The 16,102-nt window shown below is 42.8% G+C and overlaps 1 protein-coding gene across 9 annotated transcripts in view; it reads right to left on the bottom strand.

Annotated features, from left to right (window-relative positions):
* OBSCN (obscurin, cytoskeletal calmodulin and titin-interacting RhoGEF) overlaps positions 1-16,102 on the bottom strand; it is a 268,339-nt gene that overhangs the window by 243,228 nt on the left and 9,009 nt on the right. For all 9 annotated transcript variants that reach the window (XM_039365275.1, XM_039365278.1, XM_039365274.1 and 6 more), the window contains exons 2-3: positions 7,909-9,040; positions 3,692-3,961 (exon numbers count right to left, since the gene is read on the bottom strand). In XM_039365275.1, the coding sequence (XP_039221209.1) occupies positions 3,692-3,961; positions 7,909-9,031 (1,393 nt within the window). In that variant the 5' untranslated portion in view covers positions 9,032-9,040. The remainder of the gene's footprint in view (positions 1-3,691; positions 3,962-7,908; positions 9,041-16,102) is intronic.

Consider the following 16,102-nt stretch of genomic DNA (forward strand, 5'->3'; position numbering starts at 1 on the left):
TGAATCCCTGCAGTTGTTAAGTTAGTCATACAGTTGTTAAGTGAATCCAGCTTCCCCATTAACTTTTGCTGGTCAGCAGGGGCATCACATGACCCTGGAACACCACATCTGTCATAAATAGGAATCAGTTGTCAAGCATCCGAATGTAAATCACATGGCCATAAGGATGCTGCAATGGTCATAAGTGTGAAAAATGGTCATAACATAAGTCACTTTTTCTGTAGTGTTGTAACTTCAAATGGTCACTAAATGAACTGCAGTAAGCCAAGGACTACCTCTATGGGCTGTAGAGGTCAAAGATATTGATATAAGTTATACGTCTGCAATTCCTTCAAATGCTTGGCAAGCAGCGTGATCCGAACTCAGGTTACAGAAATCCAATGACCTCCTTCGATCTTTGATTTGAACAAGCATGGATGACCCTCTTAGATAACTTGTGGTTTGCATCAGGGGTCTTGCATTTCATCCCTGGAATTATCAACCAAGGAAGCCTGATCTCTGTCTAAAAATTGTTAGTACGCCAGAGATGAATTGCCTTTAATGATTTTATTCATTAAACAGGTATTAAGAGGTAGTCTTCGACTTACGATTACCATTGGGAGCAGAATTTCTATTGCTAAGCAAGGGGGTTGTAAAACAAGCCATGACTGGTTTTGCCATCTTTTTCACCACGGTTGTTAAGTGAATTCCTGTAATTAACCATGGTTAACACCTAACAGTCGTTAAGCGAATCTGGCTTCCCCTTTTGCTTTTGAGAAGCTGGTGGGGAAGGTCATAAATGGAGATCACGTGACCCAGGATGCTGCAATTGTCATAAATACATGCCGGTTGTCAAGTGTCCAAATTTTGATCATGTGATCCTAGGGATGCTGCAATGGTCATAAGTGCGAGGACCTGTGTATTGATTTTTCTCTTTGTACATGTGAAGGCCAACTCTCAGGATTCTCAGCTGTGGTAATAGTGGCTTGTAAATTTGGACAAATAATTCCTATATTATATGTTGGTCCACTCTGGACTTATTAAATAAATCTGTTACTGGACAATTTCCCAATTCAATTTATTTGTCACCCAATTCTTATGGCAAATTGGGCGGCAAATAAATTCAGTAAATAATAACACAGGTAGTCCTCAAGTTCAAAATTTCCACTGCTAAGCAGCACAGCTGTTAAGGAAGTTTTGCCCCATTTGATGACCTTTCTTGCCGCAGTTGCTAAGTAAATCTCTGCCGTTATTAAATTAGTAATGCGGTCGTTAAGTGAATCTGGCTTCCCCACTGCTTGTCAAGTGTCTGAATTTTGATCACGTAACCCTGGAGATGTTCCAACGGTTGTAAGTGTGAAAAATGGTCATGTCACTTTCTTCAGTACCATTGTAACTTCAGTCACTAAACAAATGGTTGTAAATTGAGGACTATCTGTAATAAATATCTATTCTGGCATCATCGCCTCACTCCAGCCAAAGAATTAAGATAGCAGCCATGATGGTTCAGTTGCAACTATCTCTCCTTTTTTTCAGGTGTGCAATGTGCATTAAAAAACAAGTGGAGCCCATATGGGCACCAATGTACATTCTTGCACAAGTCTGAAATAATACAAAGGACTGCATTACAGGCAGACCTTAAATGAATGACTGTAAATGGAGCCTGCCCATTACACTCATTAGTTGTTCCTAAAATGGCTAGGCCAATGGTGGCAAACCTTTTAGAGACCGAGTGTCCAAACTGCAACCCAAAACCCACTTATGTATTGCCGGGTGCCAGGGGGCGTGGCCCACTGGGTCAGCATGCTGTGGTGGTCATGGCAAACTGGGCGGGTGTAGCCAAGGTGGGCATGGTCACCTTATTTATTTATTTATTTGTTTTTATTTATTTATATGCCGCCCAATCCCAAAGGACTCAGGGCGGCGTACAGAGATTAAAACAATCATAAAACAATAAAATAATACAGTCATACCGCGAGTCCGATCATATCCCGCCCCCCCCAGGGACATCAGCCCCAGGCCTGCCAGAACAGGAGAGTTTTAATGGCTTTCTTAAAGGCCGGCAGGGTGGGAGTAGTTCGAACCTCGGGGGGAAGTTGATTCCACCAGGTCGGAGCCACCACAGAAAAGGCCCTTCCCCGAGGGCCCGCCAGCCGACATTGTCTGGCCGACGGGACCTGGGGGAGGCCCAATCTATGGGACCTCACCGGTCTCTGGGAACTGTGCGGCAGAATGCGGTCCTGTAAGTAACCTGGCCCTATGCCATGCAGGGCTTTAAAGGTGATAACCAACACCTTGAATTGTGTCCGGAGACCCACAGGAAGCCAGTGCAGCTCGCGGAGGATAGGTGACACGTGGGCTTACCTTGGCGCGCCCGCAATCGCCCTCGCGGCTGCATTCTGAACCAACTGCAGCCTCCAAACGCTCTTCAAGGGTAGCCCCATATAGAGCGCGTTACAGTAATCCAGTCTTGAGGTGACGAGGGCATGAGTGACCGTGAGTAAAGCCTCCCGGTCCAAATAAGGCCGCAACTGGTGCACCAGGCGAACCTGGGAAAAGGTCCCCCTGGCCACAGCCGATAGATGTTGTTCCAGATTTAGCTGTGAGTCCAGGAGGACACCCAAGTTGCGTGCCTGCACTGAGGGAGGTAAATTTGCCCCCCCCCCAGGACTAATGAAGGACCATCCAGTTGACCTTTGGGAGGCAAGACCCAGAGCCACTCGGTCTTGTCAGGGTTGAGTCTAAGCCTTGATGTTGCTCATGGGGAGGGACATCTGCGGGGGCCAGGCAGGGTTGGGGAAGATCCAGGGGGTCTCTGGAGGTGGGACGATGGGCAGGAGGCTTATCCTGCGGGGTGAGGCGAGGCAGGGCAGGGGTGCCATTGTCGCAGGGCAAGGTGAGACAGGGGCCAGGACAGCCGCTGCCTGATACCATCAGCCCCCCCACACAGAGGCCAGCGAGCACATAGGGTCCGACAGTGTCCATCAGCAGCCACAGCCTGCCAGCCCCTCAACTGGCACACTCTGGGACTCCACAGCCTGCCACCAGCAATTCAGAGAAGCCGCCTCTGAGCTGGATGGTCGGCCGACAGCTGAGGAGGCAATGCAGTGGGTCGTGCCTAGAGAAAAGAAAAGCATGCGAGGCCAGGAGGGATGGGACGTGGGGGAGGGAAACCAGCCATGCTGGGATGCATCCAGCCATGTGGGACCTTAGTGAGTTAGCGGGCGGCTGGTTGAAGAGGGACCGTTGCCATCTCTAGGGCATGGCGCACGTGCCCACAGAGAGGGCTCTGAGTGCCGCCTCTGGCACACGTCCCACAGGTTCACCACCACTGGGCTAGGCCAGCAGTCATTAAATGAACGTGGCAGTTGTAAGTGTGAACAGTGTTATTAAACAAATGCTGTGTTCATTAAGCGAACCCATTGTGCACTGCCGCGAAGTTTTCCCCAAAACTGGAAATAATTGCCAGTTTTCAGCAAAACCATCACAAAACATGTTCACATGATTGTGGGGCATTGCAAATGGCTGTTAATGCATGTGGGTTGCCAAGGATCCAAAATGTAGTCATGTGACTGCAGGGGACTGTTGGAATATCGGATCCATGTTGTAAATCTCCTATTTCAGGCAGTTTATAACTAAGCCACTGGTCATAAGTCGAGAACTGCCTGTAGAAGGAAGTTCTATCGAGAAAGATCAAATGGACTTCACTTACCTTGAACGCTCAATTCAGCAATGGTCCTGCTGCCTTCCTTCATCTCGCAAATGTAGACAGCATCGTCGTCCATGGTGACGTTTTGGACCGTGAGCTTACGACATGTCCCATCTTCTTCGATCTTGTACTTGTCATTCTGTTGAAGTCTGGTTTCCTCTTTGAACCAAGTGGTCTCCACATCAGAACGGGGCACTTCACACAAGAAGATCGCGGATTCTTTTTCCCGAACTTCCAAGTCTTGGAGTTTTGTCTTGAAAGGTATTTTCGGTTCTGGGGAAGAACCAGATGAAGAAACGAACTTTGGAAAGACACAAGACTGAAGAACCATCAAACAGCTCTAAATGACGTTAAGATCACGTTAAGAACTCTAACCCTAATTCTAACATCAGTAGAACATTATGATTTAGAATACACTTGAGCAGGGGGCTGGACTAGAAGACCTCCAAGGTCTCTTCCAGCTCTATTCTATTCTACATTTAAAAGTATTACTAGAACATTAAGTCCAGTAGAACATCAGTACAATATTATGATTCAGCAGAACATCAGTAGAGCATTATGATCTGGAACATCAGTAGAACATTAAGATCCAGTAGAACACGGCCAAGTGAAACATCAGTAGAAAATCAGGATCAAGTGGAACATCAATAGAACATTATGACCAAGTAGAACATCCATTAGAACATTATGATCAAGTGGAACATCATTAGAAAATTAGGATTAAGTTTAACATCGATAGAACATGTTCAAGTAGAACATCAGAACAAGTGCAACATCAGTAGAAAATTACGATCAAGTAGAAAATCAATAGAACATTATGATCAAGCAGAACATCAGTAGAACATTATGATCAAGGGGAACATCAATAGAAAATTACGATCAAGTGCAACATAAATAGAACATTGTGATCAAGTAGAACAATAGTAGAACATAAAGATCAAGACGGAACATCATTAGAAAATTACGATCAAGTGGAACTTCAATGGAACATTGTGATCAAGTAGAACAATAGTAGTACATTGTGATCAAGAAGAACATCAGTAGAAAGTTACGATCAAGTGGAACTTCAATGGAACATTATGATCAAGTAGAACATCAGTAGAACATTATGATCAAGTGGAACATCAATGGAACATTATCAAGTAGAACCTCAGTAGAACATTATGATCAAGTAGAACCTCAGTAGAACATTATGATCAAGTTGAACATCCGTACAGGTAGTTCTCAACTTACGACCACAACTGAGCTCAAATTTTCCATTGCTAAGCAAGATAGTTGTTAAGTGAGCTTTTGCCCCATTTTCTTGCTGGAGGCAACAACTATCTCACTTAGCAAGAGAAGTTTCGGGTTCAATTGGGATCGTAAATCAAGGACTACCTGTAGTCCTGTCTTCTGTGAATTAATTCAATCTCTTTCAAAGCTCTGGGCATTAGCCACCATCCCTTCTTATAGCTTATTTTTCTAACAACACTACAACTTATAGGTAACCCTTGACTTACAACCATAAGCACTTACAGTCATAAGTCATGAAATTTAAATGGACCACCATTTGACACCAATTTTACAACCTATTTAGGGTAGTCATTAAGTCAACCCGCCAACTATCAAGAGAATGCCATTGTCGTTAAGTGAATTCTGCGCTCATAAAGTAAAGCCAGTCCACTAGGGGGTGTCTTTTTGCTCTAAAATAGACATAAATGCTGATTTCCAGCAAAAACATCATGAATTGCAATCATGTGACCATGGGCTGCTGAAAATGGTCATAAAGCAGGCTGGTTGCCAAGCGCCCAAAATGCAGCCACGTGACCAGGAGGGTGGACATCAGAACTTTGAAGCTGGGTTCAAATGTGGCTCCCAGGATCTATTATAAGTGATTGCTTGTAAGTCGAGGACTGCCTTGTCCTTAGCTGAAACATTGATCTCTTTAAGGGTCTTGATTCAGCAAATGTTACTGAATTATGGATTTGAGATCAAGGAATCCATTTTACACTGGATCAAATCACCGTTCAATGGAATGTAAAAATTGAATATCTGCATCTTGCTAATATAATCTCCTTGTAAAACTAGCCAAGATACATGTTTACTTCCTTGGCACCTACTTCTGCAGGAGATATGCCTGGGATTAGATTTCTTCTAGTTTAAAAATACATTTAACAGTCTTCTTTTAGTTGTGAAGCTAAATGTTCTTTTTAAAAAACAAAAAACAAAAAAAAACTATTACAGATAGTCCTCAACTTACAATCATTTGTTTAGTGACCATCCAAAGTTACAATGGCACTGAAAAAAGTGATTCCTGGCCATTTTTCCACTCTGACAACCATCGCTTTTTTCCCATGATCATGGTCACATGATCAGAATTTGACTGTTTGGCAACTGGCTCATATTTATGACAGTGCCAGAGCCATCTTTCTGTCTGGCTCTCCAGCAACTTTCTTTCTAAAGCAGTCGCCGTGTTGTTCATCCCCGGCTTGGACTGAACCAGGATGAAGACATTTCTTCGAACAATAGTTACGGTGTCCCAAGGTCATGCAATCCCCTTTTGTGACCTTCTGACAAGCAAAGTCAATGGAGGAGTCAGATTCACTTAACAACCATGTTACTAACTTAACAACTGCAGGAATTCACTTAAGAACTGTGGCAAGAAAGGTCATAAAATGGGGCAAAATTCATGTAACAAATGTTTGATTTAGCAACAGAAATTTTGGGCTCAATTGTGGTCATACATCAAGGACTACCTATATGATGTAAATAGGAAGTTAAGAGAATTGTTCTGTGTCCTGCTTTTGTTGAATGGATTGCTCATCTAAGGTTATTTCCTAACACCTTCTCTTCCAGTGTTTCTCTACCTTGGTAACTTGAAGACAGGTGGAGCTATAGCTTTGATGATCACCAACACAGAACTGTAGGTCTATCTCACCAAATTGTGTGGCGTTGAACCCATTGTGCTACACAGCAGAGGATCTACGGCTACTCACCTTTGATGATTACCAACACAGAACTGTAGGTCTGTCCTGTCAAATTGTGTGGTATTGATTGTGCTACACAATGGAGGATCTATGGCTACTCACCTTTGACTATTACCAACACAGAATTGTATGTCTGTCCCACCAAACTGTGTGGTCTTGAGACCATTTTCTACACAATGCAGGATCTATGGCTACTCACCTTTGATGATTGCCAACACAGAACTGTAGGTCTGTCCAACCAAATTGTGTGGCATTGAACCCATTGTGCTACACAACAGAGGATCTACGGCTACTCACCTTTGATGATTACCAACTGTAGGTCTGTCCTGTCAAATTGTGTGATATTGATTCTGCTACACAATGGAGGATCTATGGCTACTCACCTTTGACGATTACCAACACAGAACTATATATCTGTCCCACCAAATTGTGTGGTCTTAAGACCATTTGCTACACAATGGAGGATCTATGACTACTCACCTTTGATGATTACCAATACAGAACTGTAGGTCTGTTCCGTTAAATTGTATAGTATTGAACCCATTGTGCTACCTAACAGAGGATCTACGGCTACTCACCTTTGACGATTACCAACACAGAACTGTAGGTCTATCCTGCTAAATTGTCTGGTCTTGAGACCATTGTGCTACACAATGGAGGAGCTACAACTTCTCACCTTTGACAATTACCAACACAGAACCATACGTCTGTCCCACCAAATTGTGTGGTCTTGAGACCATTTGCTATACAATGGAGGATCTATGGCTACTCACCTTTGATGATTACCAATACAGAACTGTAGGTCTGTTCCACCAAATTGTATAGTGTTGAACTCATTGTGCTACATAACACAGGTTCTACGGCTACTCACCTTTGATGATTACCAACACAGAACTGTACATCTATCCTGCCAAATTGTCTGGTCTTGAGACCATTGTGCTACACAATGGAGGAGCTACAATTACTCACCTTTGACAATTGCCAACACAGAACCATACGTCTGCCCCATCAAATTGTGTGGTCTTGAGACCATTTGCTACACAATGGAGGTTCTATGGCTATTCACCTTTGCTGATTGCCAATATAGAACTGTAGGTCTGTTCCACCAAATTATATAGTATTGAACCCATTGTGCTACACAACAGAGGCTACTAACCTTTGATGATTACCAACACAGAACTGTAGGTCTGTCCCGCCAAATCATCTGGTCTTGAGCCCATTGTGTGACACAATGGAGGAACTATGGCTACTCACCTTTGACGGTCACCAACACAGAACTGTAGGTCTGTCCTGCCAAGTTTGAAGCCGTGCAGGTATAGAGGCCATTATCGACCTGCTTGCAAAAGAGGATCTTCAAGACAAAATTCTCCTGCTCATCCTCATAAATGATATGTCTCCGGCTCTCAAGGATCACCTCACCATCCTTCTTCCAAACTGTCTCCGGTTTGGGTTCTCCGGTCACATAGCAACTCATTTTGGCATGCTTGCCCTCAGTGACAGTGAAACTCCGGGTAGTGACCCGATAATATGAGCCTCCATCGCCACGGAATCCCTTGGAGGTCAAGCTAGCAGCCCGTTCGTAATCCAAGGACAAGCTCAATCCGAGTTTGGACCGTCCTTCGGTGGATATCAAGGAGTCTACACTGGACAAATCACTCTTCCGGATTTCTTCTCGTCTTTTCTGCATGTGGGACAACAATGGAGAAGTCTTGCTACCGATATCATCTATGCTGTGTCTCGTGCTGCCTGGGCTGTACGAATCTGGAAGATCCACCATCAATGCTGCAGCTGCGCTGGAGGATCCTAAAGGATTCTCTGCATGGCAAGTGTAGGTCCCGCTGTCTCCCAAACGAGTACTTTGGATCTTCAGAGCGTTCTTCTCGCCCTGGGATTCGATCCGAATCCGGTTGGAATCGTACGATTTGCCGAGGTGTTTCCCATCCTTCTCCCAGTTGATGGCGAGGGGAGGACTACCTTGGACGATGCACTTGAACATTGCATCTTCACCCATGATCACTCGGATGGATGTGGGCTTCTGGATGAAGTACGGGGCCGATTCCGTCACAGTGGTCTGCTCACCGACTTTTATGCTGACAGCAGCGAAGGCTTCCCCAATCGTGTTCTTGGCTCGGCAGATGTACTGACCACTGTCCTCCAAGCTCAAGTTGTAGATCGTGAGACGATAAAGGTCGTCATCTTCCACCATCTTGAAGCGTCCTCCCATCTGGAGGGGGAGTTTGTCCTTCTCCCAACTGACCAACGGGATGGGGTTGCCAATGATCTGGCAGCTCAAGGTGGCATCTTTGCCCATAGAGACCACAAAGGCTTTGGGCCTGGTCAAGAACCTCGGCACGCCGCTGTAAGAACTGTAATCCATCTTGATAGCCTACAAGAAGGAGAAGAACAACAAGCATGAGGAGCAAAGCAAGAAAATGAATTTTGTGGACACTCTGATGAAGAGTTGTCCTTGACTTATGACCGTTCATTGAGTGAGCGTTTGAAATTACAACAGCATGGATTTATGAGCGGTCCTTTCACTTATCAGCCACTATATTCCCATGGTCACTAAACACATCTTTATAAGTCGAGGATAACCTGTAAAACATTATGATCAAGTAGAACATCAGTAGAACATTATGATCAAGTAGAACATCAGTAGAACATTATGATCAAGTAGAACATCAGTAGAACATTATGATCAAGTAGAACAGAGTTCCCCAATCTTTCAAGGTTGGGGGCCCAGAGTGGGGGGAGGGGGGAAAGAAGGGATGGTTTTGTGTGTGGTAGTGAATGCATGCACACGCACAGACATCTGTTGTTCGCATGAGTAGGGCTGTGAGTGCTCGCACAAGTGGGATTGCGAGTGCCCATGACACTCGCAATGATGCTCATGTTCATGTGTGGAGCCGCGAATGCCCATGACGCTCTCGGTGATGCTCACGCTAACACGTGACCCTTGTGGCAATGGTTGTACAAGTGGGGCTGCAAACGCCCGCAATGCTTGCAGTGAGTCACACACATGCGAGCACTGGACAACCACTCACGTGGCCCAGAGGCCAATAGGCTGTGGCCCAGTAGTTAGCTGTGACTCACTGATTGGGGAGCCCTGAACTTGAATATTAGGATCAAGTAGAATACCAAGATCCATTTTATCTCTGCAACTGGGATCTGGAGTCGTTCTTTCCCCATCTTGGTTGTATGTCCTCAACATACAACCATTCATTAAGTGACCATTCAAAGTTATAGCGTCACTGAAAAAAGTGACTTACAACTGGTCCTCATGCTTAGGAGCATCCCAGTGTCCCCACAGTGACATGATCATAATTTCGGTGCTTGGTGATTGGCCTCTATTTATGACGGTGGCAGCATCCCAGGGTCATATGATCCACCATTTGCAACTTTCCGACAAGCGAAGTCGGGGGGGGGGAGTGAAGTCACACTCGCTTAATGATTGCAAGATACATCTAACAGCTGCAGTGATTTGTTTAAAATCCATGACAAAAGAGGTTGTAAAATCGGGTGTGACTTACTTAACAACCACTTTGGTCCCATCTGGACATTTCTGGTCATTTGCAGCAGTCCATGATCACATGATCATGTTTTTCTGTGATCCACTTAGTGACCATTGCAGAAAAGATCATAAAATCAGGTCGGTCATGTGGATGAACTGATTTACAATCGTCATGACTTTTTACCATGATGGGCAGGCTCCAGTTGAGTTGTAACTCAAGGACTATCTGAAATTCAGCTCAAGAGCCTTTGTGGAAAAATTCCACTTTATTTTGCTACAATTACAGGAGGTGGAAATAGGTTATAAATAGGAAGTTAAAAGAATTGTTCTGCACGTTGCATCTTATTTAAGGGACAGCTAATCTGAGATTACTTCCAGCCTTGGCAATTGGAAGACGGGTGGACTTCAACCCCCAGAATTGCCCAGCCAGCCAAAGCCAGCTGAAGGATGGAAAGAGGATAGATAGATAGATAGATAGATAGATAGATAGATAGATAGATAGATAGATAGATAGATAGGAGAATAATAATAATAATAATAATAATAATAATAATAATAATAATAATAATAATAATTGCCAAGCAGTTCAACAATATACTACAAGGAGGAGAAATTGAAAAGTGGCTAACAACTGGGAAAACCTACCTAATAATGAAAAACCCAGCAAAAGGGGCAACACCAGGTAACTACAGGCCAATTACCTGCTTACCAACAACTTTCAAATTACTAACTGGTGTGATAGCTGATGCAGTACAACAGCATCTAGTTGAAAACAATCTCTTTCCACCTGAGCAGAAAGGAAACCGCCCCAATAGCAGAGGAACAAAAGATCAACTCCTAATAGACAAAATGATCTTGGAAAACTGCAAGAGAAGGAAGACCAACCTGAATGTGGCATGGATTGACTACAAAAAGGCATTTGACTCTCTGCCACATGATTGGATAATAAAGTGCCTAGAAATAACAGGAGTCAGTAGAAACATCAGAAAATTTGTGCAAAGATCGATGGCACAATGGAAGACACAGTTGCAGATCAATGGTGAGAAGCTGGGAGAGGTTAATATCAAGAGAGGAATATTTCAAGGAGATTCATTATCACCATTACTATTTGTTATTGCACTGTTTCCTCTGTCAACAATACTGAATAACTCAGGACATGGCTATCAAACATCAAAAACATCTGCCAGACTATCCCACCTCCTTTATATGGATGATCTGAAGCTGTATGGAAAAACATCATCTGAAATAGAATCGCTGCTCAACACTGTCCGTATATATAGCCAAGATATTGTAATGGAGTTTGGCTTGGACAAATGTGCCACACTTACTATCAAACAAGGAAAAATAGTGAAAACTGAAGGAATCAAGATGCCCCACGAAAATAACATTAAGAGTCTGGATGAGGAAGATTACTACAAATACTTGGGTATCCTTCAAGCTGACAACATCAAGCACACTGAAGTCAAGAAAAAGATTAGAAGTGAATACATCAAGAGAGTGAAGAAGATCTTAAAGTCCAAACTCAATGGAGGAAATACCATAAAGGCAATCAACACCTGGGCAATCCCAGTCATTAGGTACACAGCTGGAATAGTGGACTGGACTCAAGCAGAACTAAAAGCAATGGATAGGCAGACCAGAAAAATAATGACAATGAATCATGCCCTTCATCCACGCAGTGACATTGATAGACTTTATCTACCAAGGCAAATAGGTGGGCGTGGAATGCTACAAGTACATCAGATGGTTGAAGAAGAAAAAATGGTTTTGGAAGAATATCTGAAGAACAATGATGAAGATGCACTGAAATTAGTATATCAGGAAGGCTTACTGACTACTGGAGAGACCAAACTGGCCTACAAGAAAGACCAAATGAAGAACAGAATAGAGGCATGGGAAGACAAAGCACTACATGGCCAATACATGAAAAAAATAGCTGGGAAAGCAGATAATAATAAAACCTGGCAATGGCTAAGAGCAGGAAAATTGAAGAAAGAGACCGAGGGACTAATTCTGGCTGCACAAGACCAAGCCTTAAGGACAAATGCATACAAAGTCAAAATTGAGAAGACAGCAACAGACAGTAAGTGCCGCCTATGCAAAGAAGCTGAAGAAACAGTGGACCACTTGGTAAGCTGTTGCAAGAAGATTGCACAGACTGATTACAAGCAGCGGCATGACAAAGTAGCAACAATGGTGCATTGGAAGATCTGCAAAAAATATCATTTGCCTGTAAGCAAAAACTGGTGGGATCATAAAATAGAGAAAGTCATAGAAAATGATAAAATTAAACTGCTCTGGGACTTCAGAATTCAAACAGACAAGCACCTGCAACATAACACCCCAGACTTAACAATTGTCGATAAGAAAGACAAAAAAGTCTGGATAGTGGACGTGGCAGTGCCTGGAGATAGCAGAATAGAAGAGAAAGAACTGGAGAAGATAACAAAATACAAAGACCTACAAATAGAAATAGAAAGACTGTGGCAAAAGCAAGCAAGGGTAGTACCAATAGTCATAGGCTCCTTGGGTGCAATCCCAAAACAACTGGAGCACCACTTGAACACCATTGGCATTGACAAATTCGCTATTAGTCAATTGCAAAAGGCGGCCTTATTAGGAACTGCTTCCATTCTGCGACGATACCTGTAATACCATCAAACATCCACATCTGCCTATCCCAGGTCCTGGGTAAGGACTCGATAGGTAGACAAAATGCCAAATCAAGTCTGAACATCTGGCTGACTGTGCGATGATCAATAATAATAATAATACAAACAAAGAAAAATAGTGAAAACTGAAGGAATCAAGATGCCCCACGAAAATAACATTAAGAGTCTGGATGAGGAAGAGTACTACAAATACTTGGGTATCCTTCAAGCTGACAACATCAAGCACACTGAAGTCAAGAAAAAGATTAGAGGTGAATACATCAAGAGAGTGAAGAAGATCTTAAAGTCCAAACTCAATGGAGGAAATACCATAAAGGCAATCAACACCTGGGCAATCCCAGTCATTAGGTACACAGCTGGAATAGTGGACTGGACTCAAGCAGAACTAAAAGCAATGGATAGGCAGACCAGAAAAATAATGACAATGAATCATGCCCTTCATCCACGCAGTGACATTGATAGACTTTATCTACCAAGGCAAATAGGTGGGCGTGGAATGCTACAAGTACATCAGATGGTTGAAGAAGAAAAAATGGCTTTGGAAGAATATCTGAAGAACAATGATGAAGATGCACTGAAATTAGTATATCAGGAAGGCTTACTAACTACTGGAGAGACCAAACTGGCCTACAAGAAAGACCAAATGAAGAACAGAATAGAGGCATGGGAAGACAAAGCACTACATGGCCAATACATGAAAAAAATAGCTGGGAAAGCAGATAATAATAAAACCTGGCAATGGCTAAGAGCAGGAAAATTGAAGAAAGAGACCGAGGGACTAATTCTGGCTGCACAAGACCAAGCCTTAAGGACAAATGCATACAAAGTCAAAATTGAGAAGACAGCAACAGACAGTAAGTGCCGCCTATGCAAAGAAGCTGAAGAAACAGTGGACCACTTGGTAAGCTGTTGCAAGAAGATTGCACAAACTGATTACAAGCAGCGGCATGACAAAGTAGCAACAATGGTGCATTGGAAGATCTGCAAAAAATATCATTTGCCTGTAAGCAAAAACTGGTGGGATCATAAAATAGAGAAAGTCATAGAAAATGATAAAATTAAACTGCTCTGGGACTTCAGAATTCAAACAGACAAGCACCTGCAACATAACACCCCAGACTTAACAATTGTCGATAAGAAAGACAAAAAAGTCTGGATAGTGGACGTGGCAGTGCCTGGAGATAGCAGAATAGAAGAGAAAGAACTGGAGAAGATAACAAAATACAAAGACCTACAAATAGAAATAGAAAGACTGTGGCAAAAGCAAGCAAGGGTAGTACCAATAGTCATAGGCTCCTTGGGTGCAATCCCAAAACAACTGGAGCACCACTTGAACACCATTGGCATTGACAAATTCGCTATTAGTCAATTGCAAAAGGCGGCCTTACTAGGAACTGCTTCCATCCTGCGACGATATCTGTAATACCATCAAACATCCACATCTGCCTATCCCAGGTCCTGGGTAAGGACTCGATAGGTAGACAAAATGCCAAATCCAGTCTGAACATCTGGCTGACTGTGCGATGATCGATAATAATCAGTAAGTGCCGCCTATGCAAAGAAGCTGAAGAAACAGTGGACCACTGCTAAGCTGTTGCAAGAAGATTGCACAGACTGATTACAAGCAGCGGCATGACAAAGTAGCAACAATGGTGCATTGGAAGATCTGCAAAAAATATCATTTTCCTGTAAGCAAAAACTGGTGGGATCATAAAATAGAGAAAGTCATAGAAAATGATAAAATTAAACTGCTCTGGGACTTCAGAATTCAAACAGACAAGCACCTGCAACATAACACCCCAGACTTAACAATTGTCGATAAGAAAGACAAAAAAGTCTGGATAGTGGACATGGCAGTGCCTGGAGACAGCAGAATAGACGAGAAAGAACTGGAGAAGATAACAAAATACAAAGACCTACAAATAGAAATAGAAAGACTGTGGAAAAAGCAAGCAAGGGTAGTACCAATAGTCATAGGCTCCTTGGGTGCAATCCCAAAACAACTGGAGCACCACTTGAACACCATTGGCATTGACAAATTCGCTATTAGTCAATTGCAAAAGGCGGCCTTACTAGGAACTGCTTCCATCCTGCGACGATATCTGTAATATCATCAAACATCCACATCTGCCTATCCCAGGTCCTGGGTAAGGACTCGATAGGTAGACAAATGCCAAATCCAGTCTGAACATCTGGCTGACTGTGCAATGATCCAAATAATAATAATAATAAGAAGAAGAAGAAGAAGAAGAAGAAGAAGAAGAAGAAGAAGAAGAAGAAGAAGAAGAAGAAGAAGAAGAAGAAGAAGAAGAAGAAGAAGAAGAAGAAGAAGAAGAAGAAGAAGAAGAAGAAGAAGAAGAAGAAGAAGAAGAAGAAGAAGAAGAAGAAGAAGAAGTAATTCAGAATGTAGAGGCAAACCAGGGGGAGTTGGCAGTGAAGGAATCCAGCAGAGATATACAACTGTTCTCATTTGAAAACCAGGCACCTGTTCCTCAGGAAGAACAAAACCCTATAACTAAAGAAATAAAAGAATTGAAACAAAAATAACGGAGCATCTAGAACAGCACAAAAACAACAGAATAAGGCTGCCTGCATTAAAGCTTGTTCCAAAGAAACAGCTAGCACAAGCATTAAAAGATGCAAATACTGCAATATCAAGTATAAGCACCAATTCACTGCAAGAAACAAACCAACTAATGTACAGCACAGCTGCAGTTATAACTGAATACCTGGGATGCAAAATCAACAAAGAAGAAAAACAAACAAAACAGTGCACCAGAAAAATGGAAGGTTAAACTAGAAAATAAGATCAGCAAGTTAAGATCACATGCAAGCAAGCTAGAACAGATGAAAGAAAAGAAGCTGAAGAACAAGAAGACCAAAGAATACCTAATCAAGAAATACCACTTAGAAACAAGGAAGATCAAGGAAGCACTGGAAATAATAAAGCAACAAATAACAGCTATAGCCAGGAAAATCAGTAGATATGAAGCTCGAATTGCAAACTATAGGCAGAACCTCCAATTTCAATCCAATCAGAAACGTTTCTACCAATCCATCAATGGAGAAAATGCAATGAATCAGTCAGTACCTGAGAAGGAAGAAACAGTGCAGTTCTGGAAGCAGATATGGGATAACCCAAAGAAATACAACAATGATGCGCTTGGTTAAAAGAGGTGGATGCAAATAAAACAGAAGTTGAAATGAAAGAACTAGTAATAACAACAAAAACGGTAGAAAAAAGAGCAAGGAAAATCAAAAATTG

The sequence above is a fragment of the Crotalus tigris genome, unplaced genomic scaffold (genome assembly GCF_016545835.1).
Source record: "Crotalus tigris isolate CLP2741 ecotype Arizona unplaced genomic scaffold, ASM1654583v1 scf7180000020019.1302030, whole genome shotgun sequence".
In the NCBI taxonomy this organism is placed as follows: Eukaryota; Metazoa; Chordata; class Lepidosauria; order Squamata; family Viperidae; genus Crotalus; species Crotalus tigris.